Here is a 21,679-nt window from a genome sequence, read left to right on the forward strand (position 1 = left end):
GTTACCTTTACAAACGTGAGATGAAGATGATGCTCACTTTTTAGTTATATAAGGATATTTTGTCGAGTACATTCAAGTTCAACCCACTGGCTGTAAGCAACAAGCTGAGGATCAACGGGCGCGAAACAGCGTGGCGGGCGCGCACGAGACGCAGCGTGGGCGTGCACATCAGCTGAAGATCCCTGGAGAAGGCACCCAGTCTGCCTGCTGCCATGACTGACCCGCTTCGAGGGAAAGAGCCCGGTGAGTGGGGGTCGAGGGGGGGCGGCAGAGAGGGAGTGGGCAGAGAGGGAGAGGGAGGGTGTGTGTGTGTGTGTGTGTGTGTGTGTGTGCATGCGTGCGTGCGTGAGTGTGTGCTTCCGTGAGTGTGAAGCACTCACGGAAGGGTGAAGAGCAAGAGACGTGCACGGCTCCAGGAGGCTCGGCGTGCGCGTCCACGAGATGCAATCGGCGCTCGTTCACCGCTCTGGCTCCGTTGAGAGTGAACTCAGTCACAATAGGTCTCGAAGCCGAGACCTAAAAAAGAGGAGAGATCATAACTAAAACCTCTTCTGGGGTTGAGGACTTAACTACCAAGAATGCCCCCCCCTTTATGAATTCTGACCAGTTTGATCTTCTAATAAGCATCTTTGACTCCAAGGTTGATAAGATCATTAAACCCTTGGTGGACAAGCTGGATCAGCTTTCTTTGGAAGTAAATAGATTAGGTGGGTTGCTTGACGTGCAGATAGCCTTGGTTGAATAGTCGAGGCCTACCACCGTCAATTTAGTTTCTCCCACATTACCTGCTAATTTACCCACCGGGGGGTGGGGGAATAGTTAATGAACCAGTAATGCCAGTCTCATTATCTACAAACCCAATTTCCAGTTCCTCTCAGATTAAGCCTAGTATTAACGAGCAGGGTACACTGAAACCAACTAAACGGAAACGCCCTATGAATCTAGCACCAGCCTGTGCTCCCTATGTGGCCGTTTTGATGAATGTCCCTCCTTATGAGACTGATCCAGCTAGACCCCAACTGGAATCTCACCATTCATTAAAAAACAGAACGGTCTCTTGGCTACATAATAACTGTGGCTTTCCAATTACTTATTCAGACCGAATTCTAACCACCAGAAGGGTTGACTGGATAGGTACGTCTAGCAAAACTTCAGGGGTGGCTGTGTTATTGTTAATTTTAAACACCCTCAACATGCGGCCACAGCTTTATTAAGGGCTGGATCCTTAATCCCCGGGGAAGACAGAATAAGTGTACGGCCTCTAGGTTTCTTCTATAGCCACCTAATTAAAACCCCCCCCTCAATTACCAGGAAATAGAAATCCCAGACCTAACCATTTTATGGGGTTCGGGATCCCTGTCCATAACAGATTCCAGGCATTAAGCTTTTTGGATTCCAATGACTGACTTGCTAGGACAGGGGTTAGTGCCTTGTGTCAACAGACTACTGCCCAGGCCCCCATTGTATGTGTTTCTATTCCGGACAATGAACCCAACAATGTGGAGACACAAAGTGAAGAAAGATGTATTAGCCCTGTAGCCCTAGGGGACAGCACGAATATGGTTTCTATAGGTAATAATGTCCCTCTGTTTAATACCAGTACTAATAAACCGATCGGCATCTCAATTGTAAGCTGGAATGTAGCTGGGCTTAAGTCCAAACAGGAGACCTTGTATTGGAAGAATTTTATCAACACGCATGATATTTTGTGTTTCCAGGAAACTTGGTGCCAGGAGGATGTACAATTTGAAGGGTTTGTTACGTTTAATCTACAGGCAGTTAGTTCTGCATCAGGGAGGGCAAAAGGTGGTCTCTTAATCCTGGTCTCGATTAGTAAAAATATTAGGATTGTGAAATATTCAAATGTGTGTCCTGACGCGCAGTTATTGTGGCTCCACAATGATCAAGGTCGACAAGTCCTTCTAATTAACTACTATAATAATATTTTTGATGATAGTAGGATATCCGTTGTTGAAAACTTAGGAACTGCTATTGATGAATTAACGGACCGATGTAATGTTTCTTTTGATTTTATATGGCTAGGAGATTTTAATATTTCTTTATGCGAATTGACCTTTCAGAAACTTGTGGGGTTGTTAACAATGCTGGTGAAGTAGACCTTCATTTTAGGCATAATAGCTACGGAGAAAGTTTGTATACATTTATTAGTAACTATGACCTAGAAATTATGGGCTTTGCCAAAGATGTTAATGGGATGACCATCCCTACTTTTAAAAACTGGAGGACAAGTTCTGTGATAGATCATGTTATTGTGTCATCAACTATCACCCCCTTTTGTGAAATCCCCAGGATTGAAGTTACATCTTTGAGCGACCACAATTATATTGTTTTAGAATGTTCGCTATGGTCCAAGAGCCCTGTCTCTGTGGGCCATACTATCACCAACATAGAACCCCACAGACCCAATGGTGTTAGAGTTAAATGGGTTGGGGATAAAGCTGACGAATTAATTGGTTACATTGTTTCTGATTGTTTAGCTGACATCTCATTAATCCTTGAAAACAATACTGGGTCTGAATGTGTTTTAACTGCTTTTAATAATATTAATACATTAATTGATGCAAGGTTTACTAGACCAATCAGAGATAAAATTAGCCATGGACATGGTTGGTTCAACCATATCTGCACCAGGCTACTAACAGAGCTAAAGAAGGCCTTGGCCATTAAACCTAGGAACACTACTCTAATAATTGAACGAAGAGCAGAATACCAATCAGCTTTAAAAGAGAGGAAAAGAGAGTTACAGCAGGAAGCATGAGAATCATTAAACCAAGCGGCAGAGACTCACAATAATATTTTATTCTGGGCTACGGTTAATTCTCCCTTCCTGAGAGATGATAATTCCCCGGTATTGAGCTCCAATGTTACTAGTGATTGTTGGGTAATGCATTTTTCCAATATATTTGGTTCAAATAGCTGTTTAACCACCACCCCATGCAATTGGCCCATATTACCTTTAAACTTTACGGTGGGCGAGGTCGAGATAGGAATTCGTGCAAGCAAGGGGGGAAAGGCCCAAGGACCCGACGGGGTTCCAATAGACATTTATAAAGCAATCCCCGAGATCTGGAGCCCCCTCCTTGCGAATGTGTTTAATGCAACAGTTTGCACTGAAGCTCCGACTACATGGGGGGAATCAATCATTATTCCTATTTTCAAAAAAGGCAATCGGTCTGAAGCAAAGAATTATCGCCCTATTTCCCTTTGGGACTCCTCCATAAAGGTTATGAGCAGAGTCATGTTAGTCAGGCTCGAGGAGTGGGTTGAAGATAAGGCAATCTTGTCCGAAAGTCAGTTTGGTTTTAGGAAAGGTAGGGGCACTTTGGACCAATGTTTGAATCTTGAACTCATAATTGGGAAATATGTTGAAGCCAAAGGTAGCTCCTTATATTTATGTTTTGCTGATTTAAGCAGCGCCTTTGATATGGTTGATCACGGAATTTTATGGCCTACTTTGCTGCGGATGAGTGCCCCTGAGGGTATTATTTTCTTCCTTGCTAGGTTGTACAAAAAACTGCACACTTGTGTGCGTTTTGGAACCAAGGGAGAATGTACCCCCAAATTTAGTGTGCGACGTGGCATAAGGCAAGGTTGTGTTTTAGCCCCGTTATTGTTTATTTTATTCATCAATGAGATTGATGTAATTTTAAAAGGTATTCAAGCAGATGCTCCCAGGTTGAAAGATGTGTCATTGCCGGTGTTATTATATGCTGATGACGCCGTGCTTCTTTCTAGGACCCCACTGGGCCTGCAAAGATTGATGGATAGATTTTCACTGTTTATTAGGGACAGGAATCTACTCATCAATAAGGATAAGACACATACCATGACGTGTGGAGTAAAAAACAAGAAATCCACTGCCTTTTTCATTGATGGTAATAAGGTGCAATCAGTAGATTCCTTTTGCTATCTTGAAATAACCTTTTCCCATGATAGAAAGTGGTCTAATGAATTTAATAATGTCAGTAATAAAATGGCAAGAAGTGCTCATTGTATTTTTAAATTTGTGGCTAAAATTGGGGATAGACGGACAAGAGATATGCTACAAATCTACCAAGCTAGATGTGCCAGCATTGCATTATATGGGGCGGCCATCTGGGGCTATAGTAGTGCCATTAAATTGCAGCTTGAGGAAAATTGTTTTCTAAAAAAACTCCTATGTCTGCCCTCCTCAGCAGCCACTGTACTGATCCATCGGGAACTAGACATTAACTATCTGAATGATCTTTTAACTTTGAGACCACTAATGCTATGGCATTCAATCTGGCTTGAGGATGGAAAGACTCTAAATAGATCTATAATTGCAGATTGCCTTTCACTGGACATGTATAGGAAGATCCCGTGGATAAGATATGTTGTAGATTGTTATTCACAAATCTTTAATCTTGATGTTTTGGCCGACCCGGAGGCTGCATTGGCTATACTGAAACCTGAAATGAAAGCATTATTCATGGACAACATGGCAAACAAGAGGACTTTTTTGTGTCGTTCCATGACAACGGTTTCTTTCTACAATAAATATTCTTTCACTGAAGGCTTCCCACCCTACCTTGTGCAGGTAACGAGGACCTCGCACAAATTTGTTCTAACAAGACTCAGGTCCGGAATTGTGCATGAGTTAGTGGCTTTGCCAAACATTAAGCAACACCCTAAAGGACCGTGTCAGTGTGACGGCATATCGAAACAGAGCACTTTGCACTTTTTACTTATATGCAAACTGTACCAGAATTATCGAATACTATATTTAAAGCCTCTATTTGTTAAATATGGGATATGTACAGTGGATGCGGCTATGAATCTTGTTCTTAATATGAAATCTGCTGACATTTGTTTTTATACTGCCATGTTTTTAATCAAATCTATCAGTATACGTAAAAGTATGATATTTTAGCATATTGGTCTGTATTGTATCACACTTTTTACAAATGTTAATGTTTTCCGTACATGTATTTTTAATATGTGCTTTTATGGTCAATTCTTTTGTACCGAATAAAGCTTCATGAACTGAACTGATTGACCAATCTAACTTTCCCACAACCACCCCAGGATTTGGTATGAAGTGCACCCTGGGCTAGAAAGGTAAATGTCACTAGTGGACTGCAGCACTTAATTATGCTGCCACTGCAGTGACAAAAAAAGGCAGGTATTAAACTGCCAACTCAGCATGTCAAAATAAACTGGCTGTAGACGTCATTTCCAATGCTAAATTCAAGCTGCACAAGACCATCGGTGAATAAAAACCAGAAACGTTTTTGAGATTGAATATAAAAGTTTGAGTAGGAAGAAACCCTGCCCCTGCATTCGATCTCCGGCCCATTGTGGTGGGCCTGAAACATGGACTTTGGGCCTCACCCTCACATTTGAGGTTCATAGTCTCCAACTAAGAGTGGAAAACAGTGAATTATGACATTTTTGAGCATATTGCAGTGATTTACAAACCCCTTGCAAAAAGTAATAACTCTGAGCTAAGGTTTAATTTTAAGAACTCTAACTGGATCTGATACAGAATAGTGGTATTATTACTTGGTGCAGTCTCACAACCACCCCACTAATTAATCTATTGCCTTACAACAAGGGGGGTCATAGCTTTCACTGAGGGTTAAGTGGTCCAATATGATCCTATATGTACTGCTCATATGTTTCATGCCCTTACCAGTTGATCCTTGTTGTCGAAGAGAGCGAGGGTCCCGTTGTGCGAGGAACAGAATCTCTGGCTCTCGTTCCAGTCCCCTTCCTTTTTATACATTGTCGAGAAGTAATAACATTTGTTTCTACTGTGGAGCCAGTCCATGGGGCAGGGCTCTAAGTGAGCAGGAACAGGGATGTCCTGTGTGGAAAAGCGTCCTGAAAGCAGAAAATATGAAATTATCATTATTCCCCTCATATCTGCCTGACATATCTCATCATGTCATCATACTGATGTGGAGGAAACCCAGCTCCAAAGCGACAGAAGTAGGGAGCCCCATAAAATGTTGTGCTTGAGAGCACAACATACAGTGTCTGTTTAATAGAAATGCATTGGAGATGTACTCTAAAATACTCGACCTGTTGGGTCTAGAGCGTGAACATCCAATTCCCGTCTGAATGAGATCAAACACAAAACCATGGTCAGTTTTGCAGATAATTGCTTTCTTTAGGATCAATGCAATAGATTATTGTTTGATTAATTAAAATCATCAACAATACAAAGGACAGAAACGAAACCCTATAAAAAAGGATAAAATAAGCCAGGTAAAAAGATGGGACCTATCGTCTTTGAGCCACATCAAACACACATATTAAAAAGTTTAGGATCTACGTTGGGAGTTATTTCCTCTCGGCCACTGCCAATGAAAGTTTGTCCATGAGATATGAAGTTAATTAGGTCTTAAATCACTCCTGTGGTAAATAAAAAACATTACATGTGCAAAAAATGAACACAATAAAAGTTTGCATTTCTGATTATGTCAAAAAGATGTCTTAAATCTAAGTTGAAGACATTATCATATGACCGATTCTGACAACAAATTCACTCATTGAACATTAGGGGAAACAAACTCATCTCAAAGCATATACATTAAAATGAAGCCAAGAAGGATATACATGGGGGAAGCTAAAGTTCATTTAGCTTATTTTTGTTGCAGTTTGTTTATGACTTGTCTCAGGAATTTGATCATCGGCAGATTTCGTTTGATATTACTTCCATTGAAAGACGCAATAAATGTCTGACGGTAGGGCCACACTCCCAGTATATTAAAGGATTGCCGAAAGAGTTATTGTTCTTCTGTTAACAAAGCTGGTCTGATGCAAATGATGTGCATTATTATTTCCGGAACTTGATTACAGCCCCTACAGGATTTATTAGTTCTTTTTACAAACCCATTTTGGGCAGAGGTCCATATTTGAGAAATTACCTAGGCACAGAATAATTATTTCTGTTTTTTGTGAGGGGGTAAGTGGAGCTTAGGTATTGCTGATGTCATTATACGGTGGGTAACCCAAGTAACCCTACAGCATCTGGGTAAAGTTCAATAATCAATAACGTAAATAATGCCTCGGAAATAATACACTAATCAATCAACAGATAGCGATACAACATATTATCCCTTCCTACTTAGAATTACTCACTTCCACAAAATGTGTATCTTCTAGTCGTCTTCAAATAATGGCAACCCAGAAAGAGTTTACAAAAAATTAAGCTTTGTTTTGTTTATTTAGTCATCTTCTTTAAAAATGAATATATGCCGTTTTTTTCTAAACATATATATATACACAACTAGTACATATATACATATATATATACATACCCAATATACTCGATACAAACAACTGTATTTACAAAATTGACAGATTAACATATATTTTTTGAACCTTTTAAATGTCTTCGCCCTTATTTCTCAACAAAAGTATGCTTCCAAATCATGTACAACAAAAGACATTCCTTACAAGAATAGATCACCATGAAATAACAGGAGCATGTGAAGTATATTCTGTAGCCTCTATTATTTTTGTACTCCTTCTAATTTTCATTTATATTGTCAACATTTTAAATGGTGCCTTCAACAAAAGTGTAGATGCATTTCAGCCCCTTTAATTTCCAGGCCTCATCAGGACTAGGGCTTTCAAGATTCCGCCTAAAGAATCAAAAAACATAATTTATACATATTTACATATACACACTCCCATCGACTCCTAGAAAGCAAAACGCGTTCTTTAAACAAACCAAACCTCCAGCAGCCCTGGAAATCCCCCCCAGCTTTTGTTTTGATTTGAACAAGAACTCCTGGAGTCCAGAAAGAACTGTTAGTTCTTAGTGACGTCTTATGTCCAACCTTACGTCAAACTCGGCACCTTTCAGGTATAAATATACCAACAGTTGCCTTAAGCAAACACACAGTGGTTTGGAGCAGAGCGGCTATCTACTTGCCCGAGAGCCCAGCTGATGCGAGAGCCCACGGAAGACGCCCCTCCCGTTTTGACGCACTGAGAGAGACGCTGTCTTTTTCTCCAGCCGAGAAAATCCAGCTCCAGTGTTTCCAGCCACCCTTGCGGGTGGCTGGGGATAGAGTGCTGAAGAAAGAGATACCAGACCTCCCACATTCTATTACCAAGGTATGGAGCTGACTAAACCCTTAAGAGAATTCTTGATGCAGATTCTTAGCAAAACCATCTTAACCAACTTAACTTAAAACTGCTACTTACTTACTCCTTCCAAGTATAAGGCTTAGGTCAGGTACACCGGGGTAGGCGTAGTTAGAAGCACCAGTTGAGTACGTTAGTCAATGTTTTTATGTATGTATATATTTTATCCATTTTAAAGTACCATATGGCTAAGAAACCATATAAATGCTTTTACAGTATTATTTCCTAATACTACTTTTACTGTACGCGCTTTATTTTATGATAAGTATTGCAATTGTGGCAATTCATTTCTCTTGCATGAGAAAGAAGACTGCTCAATAAATAACACCTTTTATTGAAAACGCCCGTCTCTCTATTTCTCTGAACTCTGGTGAAACTAAGTATGCACGATTCACTGAGTGAAATAGCTGTCTATTGTTTTCACACGACTCTAGAGATACACTCTTTATTCCGAGGGAGCAAAGTTGTCATGTTTATGCGGTTGTCAGAAACTGAATCCCTTCTTGTCTAATCAGGGAAGTTCACTCCTCCCTGTTCATTCACAAAAGTTTCTAGTGACCGCTGAGCTAGCTGGCAAACCTAAATAAAGTTTAACATAGTCAGTAGAGACCTAGATGACCTCAGTCCTACGTCTACACTGCTGTTTATGTTATTCCAATGTGCAGAGCATATTGGTAAAATAGGAACTACACTACATGGCGCCCAACGTTTGGTAAGGCGATAATCTAACGCAAGACACTAGAGTAACTCAGTCGTGCTTTTTCACACAGAACCCCTTTTCCCATAAAAACTCCAAAAGACATCTGGAGTGGGTGAAAGGTCAATATCCGCTGGAACTTAGTAGGATAAGAATCCTATGTATTAGTTTTTGGTTTAGTCAACGTTGAAGGATACAGTGTTCCAAAATATTGTGCACCTAATCTTTGTTTCCTTGAAACTCGATCTGCAACAAAAAACTTTCAGTCAGTAAAATGACAGAAAGTGAAGAAGAGAGAGAAAGAGAAGCCCTAGCAACTCGACTCTTAGAGGAAAACACAAGTCTCCAAGAAACTGACCCGAGTGCTATACTCATTCCGGTCAATATAAGGAGTACTATAACTCTTAAACTTATAGAAAATGGTCTGACATCACGAGGTACAGTCATATTCGTGGTAGAGGCACATGAATATCGGCAGACAGAGGTATTCTATTCATGGATACATTTTCCAGCAGCAAATGTTGTGACAAAAGACTTCCACTATTACAAAATAGAGGACCCTCTGGATGAATACACTCCTTTCGAAGACATTTAAATCCCACTAAATTACCAAGAGCACCTGCTCTGGTTTAAAGTCAAGTCAAGTCAAGTCAGAAATTTATATAGCGCACTACATACCCGTAGGGTCTCAAGGCGCTTGAGGAGGGGAAAATTACTTGTCGAATATCCAAGTTTTAAGTTGCTTTCTGAATGCTAGGTGGTTCTGAGTAAGCCGAAGGTGAGTGGGGAGAGAGTTCCAGGTCTTGGCTGCCAGGTAGGAGAAGGATCTACCTCCCATGGTGGTTTTGTTGATGCGGGGAACAGTGGCCAGGGCTTGGTTGGAGGAACGTAGTTGACGGGAGGGGGAGTAGAAAGACATTCGTGTGTTGAGGCAATCGGGTCCGAGATCGTAAAGTGCTTTGTGTGCATGGGTTAGTAGGCGGAAGGTAATTCTCTTATTCACAGGAAGCCAGTGGAGGTTTTTAAGGTGACCAGAGATGTGTTCTTTACGTGGGATATCAAGTATGAGCCTGGCTGAGGCGTTCTGGATGCGTTGGAGTTTTTTCTGGAGTTTTGCGGTGGAACCGGCGTATAGAGTGTTTCCGTAGTCCAGGTGACTCGTAACAAGTGCGTGAGTGACCGTTTTTCTAGTTTCGGTGGGGATCCAGCGAAAAGTTTTTTTAAGCATGCGACGAATGTTGAAGCAGGATGAAGAGATAGCGTTGACTTGTCTGGTCATTGAGAGTGAGGAGTCCAGGATGACGCCCAAGTTCCGTGCGTGGTCTGTCGGGATGGGTGCTTTTCCAAGGGCTTCTGGCCACCAAGAGTCATCCCAGGCGGAGGGGGAGGTGTCTAAGATGAGGACTTCTTTTTTGTCTGAATTCAGTTTCAGACGGCTGTGCTTCATCCACTCGGCTACTTCTTTCATTCCTTCGTGTAAGTTGTTTTTGGCGGTGTTAGGGTCTTTGGTGAGTGAGAGGATCAGTTGTGTGTCATCAGCGTAGGAGATGATGTTGAGATTGTGTTGGCGAACGATGGCTGCGAGGGGGCTCATGTATACGTTGAAGAGGGTGGGGCTGAGTGATGATCCTTGCGGCACGCCGCAGATGACTTCAGAGGCCTCTGAATTGAAAGGAGGGAGCCTGACTCTCTGAGTTCTACCGGTGAGGAAGGAGGTGATCCATTCCAGTGCTTTTCCTTGTAATCCGATGTTTCTGAGGCACTGTAGAAGGGTGCTATGGCAGACTGTATCGAAGGCTGCGGAGAGGTCGAGTAGGATGAGGGCGACTGTGTCTCCATTGTCCAGGAGAGTTCGAATGTCGTCTGTTGCTGCGATGAGGGCGGTCTCCGTGCTGTGTTTGGCTCGGGAGCCGGACTGTGAGGAGTCGAGGGATTTGTTTGTTTCGAGGAAGGTGGCGAGCTGGTTGTTGACAGCTTTCTCGATGACTTTGGCTGGGAGTGGAAGGAGCGAGATAGGGCGGTAGTTTTTGAGTTCGGTGGGGTCCGCTGTGGGTTTTTTCAGAAGGGCGCTGAGTTCTGCGTGTTTCCAGCTTTCCGGGAAGGTGGCGGAGTTGAGGGAGCAGTTGATGACGTCTCGAAGGTGTAGTGCTATGATGGAGTCTGCTTTGTTGAAGATGTGGTGAGGGCAGGGGTCTGTGGGGGATCCTGAGTGAATGGAGTTCATCAGGCGGATGGTGTCCTCAGTGGAGATTGGGTTCCAGTCATTAAGGATATTCAAGGGGGGTGAAGGTCCTGCAGAAGGTTGGGCGGGTTGGTCTCCGGGTCGGTTGTCGAAGCTGTTGTGGATGTCTGCGATTTTGTTGTGGAAGAACGAAGCTAGGGAGTCGCAGAGGGCTTGAGAGGGGGTGATGTCGTTGGAGTTGGCTGAGGGGTTGGTAAATTCTTTGACGATGTTGAATAATTCCTTGCTGTTGTGGGCGTTGTTGTCTAGTCGGTCTTTGAAAATCACATCACCAGGCTCGATCCACTAGGTAGACCAGAAGCAATGGGGCCGGTTCTAGCCAGCTACGCAACACACCTGGACATTGAAACAATGTCAAGCAAATAACTCCTAGTTAAACTAAAAGAATTAACAAAGGCATATAGAGAATTTGTTTAATTGGCAAGAGATGATATAAAGTACCTCCAGAAATTGAAGGAAACAGATATAGCAGACCGACCATTTGAACTCGCCAGAATCATAGAAAAATCCTATGAAGAACTAGGAAGAGATAGTTTGGGTGGGAAACCGGTAAAACCCCAACTAACTGAAAATCCTGAAAAAACATTTATTAAAAATAATTTCAAAACTCCAAAAAAGAGTTAGGATGGTAATAAACAATCCACTCCAGGGAAAAACGTTTCCAGTCCAGAGGAAGGTCTCCTCAGCGGAGAGAAAGATCTCCAGGCCGAGAAGACAAGTCTCCCCAAAGGGAGCCCTCTGAAAAAAGATACAACCTTAGAAAGAGGGATAATTTGGAAAAACCTGATAGATATCAAGATGTTGATGCACGTCCCTCTCGATCTTTTCAGACTTCCTCACAGAAATCGGAAAGAAGAGGACGATCAGAACACAAAGAAGAGCACGTCAAGTCCAAAGACAAGGAACCTGCTCATCAGAATAAAAAATTACAATTTCCCAGAAAGAAGGTAGCAAGTATTAAAATTAAACATGCCGAGAATTCTGAGGACACAACTGAAAAACGGAGAGTGGGCCCAGACAATGCTAGACAGCGCAGCAGAAGTGACAATAACTCGCAAGATCCTGATGAATCTTCTGGAGACAGTGGACATGAATGAATACATTCAGGTGGAAACTGCAGACACACAAGTTTGTGTGCCACATAAACTATATGAAATAACATTACGTATAGAGGGAGATAAAACTAGGAAAATAAAAGGTCTCTTTTGGGAGAAACTTTCTAAAGGCTGTGACATCCTGTTAGCTGAGAAAGACTGGCCACCAGAATTTGTCAGGGAGTGCCCTCATGGCGAAGAAATGATTATGCCTGTCTTCTCAAATCATATTCTGATTCATAAAAAATACACATTGGCAAGAAAATGGGCAGTGGCCCAAGCTCCTTCTTTATATAAAAATCATGTAGGATGGGATGAGGACTCTCCTCACCACAAAATCCGGTTAAAAAATCAGCCCACTACACAAAGGCAGTACTCAGTTAAACAGGAAGCTAAAAAGCAAGTCAGGGAGATCTTAGATCAACTTGAATATCAAGGGGTGATTGAAACATGCACCTCACAAATGAACAATCCTTTGTTTCCTGTCTCCAAGCCAGACGATTCATATCGTCTAGTTTTGGACTACAGACACCTTAACTCCTGTTGTAAAACATTTGCAGTACAAAACTCACATAGTGCAGCACTAATGAATAACATTGTGCGCAAAAAATATAAAACAACATTAGATATCTCTAATGGATTCTTCTGTCAAAACATTGCACCTGAAAGCAGGTATTTGACCGCTTTCTCAATAATGGGATTGCATCAACAATTTTGCCGACTCCCACAGGGATTCAAGAATAGCCCAGGATTATTCTCAGCAAGAGTAACAGAGTTACTACAAATATATGATGATGAGGCATTATCCTATGTCGATGGCATCTATCTCACAGATGATGACCTGGAGACTCACTTAAAAAGAGTGAACACCATAATACTTGGGTTCGCATCAGAGGGTTACAAATTCAACTTTAAAAAGTCACGAATTGCCCATCTAACTGTCCTATTTTTAGCATATGAATTATCAAGTGAAGGCAAAAGTCTGGCAGACAATTTTTTAGAGAAATGTGCTGTACTCCAAGCACCAAAAACGCTGAAGAATTTACAATCAATACTAGGTTTCCTGAATTTCGGAAGAACATACATTCTAAATTATGCAGAGAGGGTTAAACCTCTCTATGAATTGATAAGACCAGATTTCAAACAAATCAATTGGACTCAGAAACACACAGAGATTTGGAGATCATTGCAAACAGACATGTTAACTAAAACAAAATTACAAACTCTCGAAAACATCCGCAACCTTGTAATCCGAGTCATCCCAGGAAGATGCGAATTCACATACCTGACCTCTAATGAGGGAGAAACGGTACCTATAGCTTACGAATCACATTTGTACACTCAAGCGGAAATGAAAGTCAGTTCTACTGAAAAAATTCTTACTGCGGTTCAAACTGCCTTAGCAAAAGAAAGAGCCCTAGCCCAAGGCAAGAGAATATCTGTTTATACAGCAGAATCAGCCCTTGAGGCATTAACAAGTCCACGTAATCTGAATACAGTGGCATTAGATCCAAAATGGAAACAATGGGAAAATTATTTTGCTACAGAAGACGTGAAATACTATTTTGACCCGAAACTGAAAAAACTAGATGATCTAGAATATGAATAAGAATATCCTCTGTCAATCGAAATTCTGCCTCTGGAACAATACACCTGCATAATCTATATGGACAGATTCGCACAACACTACGATGTAGATTAAAAATCCTACAATGCAGCGTGCGCGATTGTTAAAGGTCGCTGGCGCTCTGGTAAATTCAAACAGATGATCACCAAAACTGAATCACTCAGAAACTGTTCAGCTCAGCGAGCTGAAATAAGATCTTTAAAGATGGCGCTTGAAAATGCCAATCGCGAATTCCCCACACTAATAGTGTGTGATTCGTATTTCTGCGTCAAGTCATACAACAGTGACATGCAGACATGGAGTAAAAATGGTTACAAAGATGACACAGGTGCCACAATAAAGCATAAAACGTTTTGGGAACAAGTACTTCAGTACTTCTTTTAAAGAAAGAACTACAAAAGACTCACGTGATACACGCACTGAGTCATCAACGTGATGGCGTTCACGTTGCAGGGAATTCATTGGCTAACACAGCCCCCGCGGAAGCGGTTCAACCGGCTTCCGTGGCCACTGAAAAGCGTTCAGAAAAACAAATAGATGGAGAAACCATGCTGGCAGTAAAAGCCTCATTAAAAGGGGACTATGCGGCATTACCTCTCAACTATCCACTCAATAATACATACATAATTGATGCAAACTCCGTTCCGTTTGCTCGAATCCCTGGAGTGGGGGATAGAGTAATTCCAAACATGAACCAGAGAATATTCTTGATACAAGAAGCACACATAGGATTGGGTCTGAGGCACCAAGAGATCCTACAATCTCTGATAGAATTACAATCAAAGTACTGGTGGCCGGGAATGAGCGTAGATATCTACTATTTTGCAAGAAATTGTGAGGAATGCAACAGAGATCGCAGTTGTGAACCAGACCAGCCAACAGCCCAGATACCACTATTAGAGAGCATCAGGCTATCTATAGCGCAGAAATCCAGCCGGAGAAATGCGTCCCCATAATTATTAAAACTGAATTCACTTAAAAATGTGGCCCCAGTGCTCGGCTACCGCCAGAACTGTTATAAAAGATTTACGAGTCTTTATTGGCACATACGTAATTGGCATGCTACATTCTGATCAGGGTCCTGCGTTAAGCTCTCGAGCTTACAAAGAGGCCATGAACAGCATGGGCATTGCATTGCGGTACTCTTCTCCCTTCCATCCTGAGGGAAATGCGATAGTGGAAAGGAAAGACCGGGACATAAAGCAATCTATAACGGCGAGGGTATTACGTTCGGGTGATGGGTGGGTCAAACATTTAACAAGTGTCCAACGTAGTCTTAATAATCTGCCAAGAAATTCTCTAAAAGCTCTCACTCCATAAGAACTATTGTTCGGCACTAGAATGCACATTCAGGATCTTGATTGTCACACTTCAGTGGTAGAAGAAAAATCCTTTGATATCAAAGACAGTTTGGCTGTTTTACAGGATTTAAATGAAACAAGAAAAAACCTGAGTAACATAAAGTTGAAACAACAGCCAACAGCCACTGAAGAAAAACCACCTGTCCCAGCAAGACCTGTCTGGATTCCAAAGATTGGGGATCTGGTCAGAGAAAAGATCGCGGTGAAGAAGGAATTTGGGCCTTCTTACAGAAAAGCAGTACCTGTCTTAGCTATCAGCGGAACAAGATCAGTTGTACTACCGCCACTTGCTGGTAAAAAGGAGAACAGAGTTGTATCCATCGACTTGGTAAAACCACAATCATGTGGCCAATAATAAGTAGTAGGCCCAGTGGACTCCCAAGAAATAGCAGAATACCGAAATTTGCTACAATCCAAGAGGCTCAAACTGAGAGACTAATCACATTTGATAAATCTGCAGTGAAAAACAATGGACTATGCAATAATGCCATGGAACTTGTGCCTCTTGAAACCCAAATTGCAACAGTTCGTAAAGAAACGCTAGTCTACAATCATGTAGCCTCTGACTATGCTAATGAAACAAAGAAAAATACAAAAGCAAATAAAAATCCGGAAATAATTCCAACAATTGACAGAACTGCATCTGGATACTTCATCAACTTCGACGACTTCTCTCTAGATCCAAGCGAGCATGAAGAAACGCCTCCAACAAAAACTTTCGAAGACAAAGTAATTGAACTTTTTCACCAACTAAAAGAAACATATCTGATTTCACCATGGATTGAATTTTGGATTGTGTTAGGTGTACTTACTCTGCTGCTTTGGCTCATCATGGTTCTATGTTTGGGAAAATTCATATATGGAAAATATAGTACAATGAACACAGCAAGTCAGAACATCAACTTGGTCCTAAAGCCTCACACATCCTCCCACATCGAAAAAAGAGAACTGTCATCAGTAAACATCTCAGCCAATCCAATACCCGGTGGGGTAGCATGGGACAGAACTGATTATGACATTTTTGGCCCGGTTGAGCTCTTGAAATATCCACACCAGTTTAAGGTTTCATTAAGTGACTTTGTGACACCAAGTACCTTCTCTGATGATTGGGACTTTGAAAACATTAATAATATGATGTCAGATTTAGTAATGTCAGCCAAATTTACTTACAGGGTTCATCGAATTTTGAAGACTTATACTGTTATAATCCTTATGGTGATCACTATTTGCATAAAACTGCTCAGCCTAGAAATGTTTTATCTTATAACCAATGGGAACACTGTCCAACTCCGCCAAAAGGTGGTTCGAAAACATTTTATGAGAAATTCCAGTACTTCTCAGGGTTTAATACCAGTGATCCAGAAAAGTTTTATTTTAAAATGTTATTTAGGACAGGAATGAAAACAATGTTGACAAATACTAAATTGATTTATCCTTAAAAATTTTATGACAAAATGTCTACATTTGGTTTCGAATTTTGGAAAAACACCATTGAAACAAAAACGATCTGGGGTTCCAAAGATTGGCAAGTACAAGGCCTAGAAGCATTATTTAGGGCCTGCATGATCCCAGAACAAATGATATTCTTGAATGACACAATTCAACAAACTACTTGTCTTGGCCTAGCTAAGATAAAAGACTTAAATACACTGTCTATTCCGAAACCCATAACTGATAGTGATAGCACTACAGATGTGGAGATAGACGTATCCCATATTTTACATCAAAACAGAACACATCCTGATTGGAAAAAGTGGTTGATCTGGCCAACAGACACGAATAACTGTCAAGATAGATTCCTGAACAAAACACAGGGGTTCAAAATGACCAGGCCAGACCCAAGATACTCCCAGAGACAACATCCAGGGATAGTTACAACATACAGTGTAGGGAAACTGTGCCTTGAGTGGCTAGAGAAATCCACACTGGCTGAAATTAAGCAACACTTTACTTTACTTAAAGACGGTGCTGACTTGCGTGATTTCATATTGGGACCACACAAACAGCGTCAAAAACGTTTCATAGCGGCCGGTATATACGCTGCATACAACGAAGCTTGGAAAGTAATGCAAATTGAAACAGCAGAATAAATACGAGAAATCGTATACATTTAGAAAAATCACTTTCTGTAGTGGACAATGGGTTAACGACTTTGTCCTCCAGAATATATTCACTGGACAGCATTGTATCATCTGCTTTTGATATAATAGAGCCGGACTTACTAATGTTGCAACATGGTCAGTCTCAATTATGTTCTATGGTACAGCTTGGTTGGACGTTGCAAAATCTGCGTTCAGGCTATGTACCATGGCGTTTAATCAACACAACGTTATTATTCGGCATCTTTAACCTTACTGATAAACAAATCAGTTTGGCACAAAAAGGAGCAGACTATACAATTCTGAGCATTGAAAAACTTACGGAACGATTCCAATTCCAATAACAACTTTCCAGTTTAAATACTGCCAAGAGTATATACCTGCGGGCCAGTATGAAAGGTTGGGTAAAAAATACATCAAATCAACCTGGGATTTACCATATACACACAGATGTTATAGTGAAGGGAAAAAGGAAGTATTCCTTAGTGGTAACAATTGTAAAAAATCACTAAGCGGTACACTTCTGTGTCAAGGTATTAATTTGAATGGAGCCTGCGAAGGGTCTTCGAATAACATTTCTTGTCACCTGCATGGCACGCCTGCAAAACAGATAGAGCCATTTTTAAGACAACTTTCTAACGGTAGTTACGTTTTAATAAGTGACCACAGCTGTTGTGGCATGCTGCCAGGAAAAGCCTATCTGACGACCGTAACGTCCAGGGCCGTTTGCTGTATGCAAGTATTGTATCCACACAGCAATCCAGATATGGGGGCTGCGTTATTCCTTCCTTGAATATCTCTTCTATTCAAATTGATACTTTAAGCAGAATGAAGTCTATTCTTTTACAGACAACTGTGCCTTTAACGTCATCCAAAGAAATGTCTGATCTGCAAGTGGCAAGGACATCGGCAAAGATACATTCCCATTTATTGACAAATTGCCCCGTGCATTTCGTAGAAATGTTAAGCCAAATCTTAAACATGTCTGATACCAGTGGCATCGCACATGTATTTAAGACCGTTTTTTCGGGACTGTTAGCATTCTTTGAAACAGTTCTGGGCTTCTTCCCGAATTTTGTCCATTCTGTCTTTGGCGGCCTACCTTTAATCTTGGAACTCGTGGCAGGAATTTTATGTTTGTTCCTTCTGCTCCGATATGGCAAGCCAATCCACAGACAAGACTCCAGCAACGATGGAAGAGACGATCCTAGCAATACGATACCGAGACCGTATCACTAAGGTCCTCGGATTGGCCTGGCTAAGAGATCTGAGTACAACCTAGTTTCTTTCATTCAGACCGATCTGGCAGGATTGCATCGTACCTGTGCTTCGATGTCTGCTATGCGGAGAAGAATTGCTTGTTGGACGTCTGTCTTGCACTACCATCAGCAGTACCAATGGATATCGATACTTTGCTAGGTCCTGTAATGACTCATGCATCATGTTGTTCCCAGCGGCTACCCATTCTGATGACGGCATTCGTTGAGACTTCACCGCTACGAGTAGGTGGCGGTGAGGTACGAGAGGAAAGCAGCACCAAACAGGTACAACCTTCTGTGAGCATTGCTGATCCTAACATCAATGATAGCAATCACCCAGAGAACTGCACAGTTGCAGTATTTTCGAACTTGGTCGAACTTTCACCTGATGTTGTAGACCAATTTTATGCGAGTCTGTCTGAAATGATGTTCTCTCCAGTCAACGAGAATAACTCTTAAAAAAACAATGAGCACACAGCGTTCCCTGAACTCTGAATTCGGCCTTCAGTTTTGATAAACAAAGCTACAGAAAATATTTGTAACTATTTTTCCCCTGAAAGCGAAAATATTTTTGTCCATTTTTCCAAAATATTTACCTTTTTTTGGCACATGGTACTCTGCTTAAAGTAGAACTATTCTTAGAGAACAGAGCTTCTATTTTTAGGATACTAGAGACAATATTTTACCTCAGCCTCTAGCAAATATACAGCATTTTGTATAAATATGTGATAGAATGGTCTCGACTTTCTTTTCTGTATTCAGAGCCATTTCATGTGTAATTTTTGCAATTCATTCAGCTGATATATATATGCATTTATCTGAATGATGACACTGCTTGAAAAGTGTACAGTACCAACACTCATTTTCGTGTATTTACCATATACCATTTCAAATGCGAAATATGTATTTTGGGGTGGGTTGGAAAACACACATGCATCGTTATATGTTTACTATTGCTTAGTTTTTTAGTAATGATGGACATTAATCCGTGGAGTGGGTGTTGTGTTTCTATCTAGGACCCTAATTCGATATTCCTGATTCATGCCATTATGTGGTTATAATCAATAATATCCTTATAAAGGCATAAGAATCATATCCATATTGAGTAATAGCCCATGCAGTCCAAAGCACAGCATGGCTACTCCCATCGACTCCTAGAAAGCACAATGCGTTCTTTAAACAAACCAAGCCTCCAGCAGCCCGGGAAATCCCCCCCTGCTTTTGTTTTGATTTGAACAAGAACTCCTGGAATCCAGAAAGAACTGTTAGTTCTTAGTGACGTCTTATGTTCAACCTTACGTCAAACTCGGCACCTTTCAGGTATAAATATACCAACAGTTGCCTTAAGCAAACACACGGTGGTTTGGATCAGAGCGACTATATACATGCCCGAGAGCCCAGCTGATGCGAGAGCCCACGGAAGCCGCCCCTCCCGTTTTGACGCACTGAGAGAGACGCTGTCTTTTTCTCCAGCCGAGAAAATCCAGCTCCGGTGTTTCCAGCCACCCTTGCGGGTGGCTGGGGGATCAAGTCCTGAAGAAAGAGATTCCAGACCTCCCACATTCTATTACCAAGGTACGGAGCTGACTAAACCTTTAAGAGAATTCTTGATGCAGGTTCTTGGCAAAACAATCTTAACCAACTTAACTTAAAACTGCTACTTACTTAATCCTTCCCAAGTATTAGGCACAGGTCAGGTACACCGGGGTAGGAGTAGTTAGAAGCACCATTTGAGTACGTTAGTCAATGTTTTTATGTATGTATATATTTTATCCATTTTAAAGTACCATATGGCTTAAAAACCATATCAATGCTTTTACAGTATTATTTCATAATACTACTTTTACTGTACGCACTTTACTTTATGATAAGTATTGCAATTGTGTCAATTCATTTCTCTTGCATGAGAAAGAAGACTGCTCAATAAATAACACCTTTTATTGAAAACGCCTGTCTCCCTATTTCTCTGCACTCAGTATGCACGATTGAATGAATGAAATAGCTGTCTATTGTTTTCACACGACTCTAGAGATACACTCTTTATTCTGAGGGAGCAAAGTTGTCATGTTTATGCGGTTGTCAGAAACTGAATTCCTTCTTGTCTAATCAGGGAAGTTCACTCCTCCCTGTTCATTCACGAAAGTTTCTAGTGACCTCTGAGCTAGCTGGCAAAACCTAAATTAGGTTTAACATAGTCAGTAGAGACCTAGATGACCTCAGTCCTACGTCTACACTGCTGTTTATGTTATTCCAATGAGCAGAGCCTATTGGAAAAATAGGAACTACACTACAAGCGTCCCACCAGCAATGCACCAAGAGGCGCGTTTGAGGAATGGTTTAAAAAGGTATGTGGCCTCAGACCATCTCTCAGCAACCCCACTTTGTGGGGTTTACTGGAGGAACCTGGTGAGCTAGTTGACTTATAATGAGCCTTAGATTTCAACGGGCCTTAATCCCCCAATCCAGAATGTGCCAGGAAGCGTGTTTGCACAGTGGTGCAGGGAGGGGCTGGGGCTTCAAGGAGATGCCAGCTTCTGCTTTTTTTAAATTATTATTAGAGGGGGCGGCTGTGCGGCACCCTTTCTTTTAATATGTCCCTTCTACCAGGGCCTGACCCATTTTTTTTCTAATACTGAAGGGGGCCCCTCTACTGAGGCCGATTTCAGCCCTGGCGACCCATCCCCGGGCATGGGCAAATTTTTTAATACAAAAAAATAGCATTTAAAGGAGTGGGCTGTGCAACCCCCCTCTTGAGACTTTTTTCGGCCCCGGGCACCCCATCCCCCGGGGTTTTGCCTCTTTTTTAAATTTTTATTTTTTATATGTAGCTCCTCCCCTTGTCCAAAAGCGATTGTGCTTTGTTTCGTGAAAGTGAGAGCAGGTTTACTGTTTTAGCTTCCATGAAGCAAAGCAGAAGTTTGCAATGGCAGGGCGGGAGCTGTGCGTCCACCCTGCCACAACGGACCCCCATATTTGAACAATTAGTGCCCCGGGGAGGTGTTGGTCCCCAGGGCAGTGTGGGGAGAGGCAGGAGCCTCTCCACACTTCTGTAATTGTATTGAAGCCCCGAGAAGGTGGCAGTTCCTGAGGTTTGTAGGGACCGCAAGAGCCCCCCACCCTTAACTTCAGTGTATCCCAGGGAGTTGGTGGTCCCTGGG

General features: G+C 41.7%; 1 protein-coding gene across 1 annotated transcript in view; it reads right to left on the bottom strand.

The window, feature by feature from the left end:
- LOC147672874 (uncharacterized) overlaps positions 1 to 21,679 on the bottom strand; it is a 282,596-nt gene that overhangs the window by 55,029 nt on the left and 205,888 nt on the right. Inside the window, exon 3 of the mRNA XM_086947958.1 lies at positions 5,675 to 5,865. Within this exon, the coding sequence (XP_086804084.1) occupies positions 5,675 to 5,865 (191 nt within the window). The remainder of the gene's footprint in view (positions 1 to 5,674; positions 5,866 to 21,679) is intronic.

This window comes from Lissotriton vulgaris, unplaced genomic scaffold, assembly GCF_964263255.1.
Source record: "Lissotriton vulgaris unplaced genomic scaffold, aLisVul1.2 SCAFFOLD_1951, whole genome shotgun sequence".
Lineage (NCBI taxonomy): Eukaryota > Metazoa > Chordata > Amphibia > Caudata > Salamandridae > Lissotriton > Lissotriton vulgaris.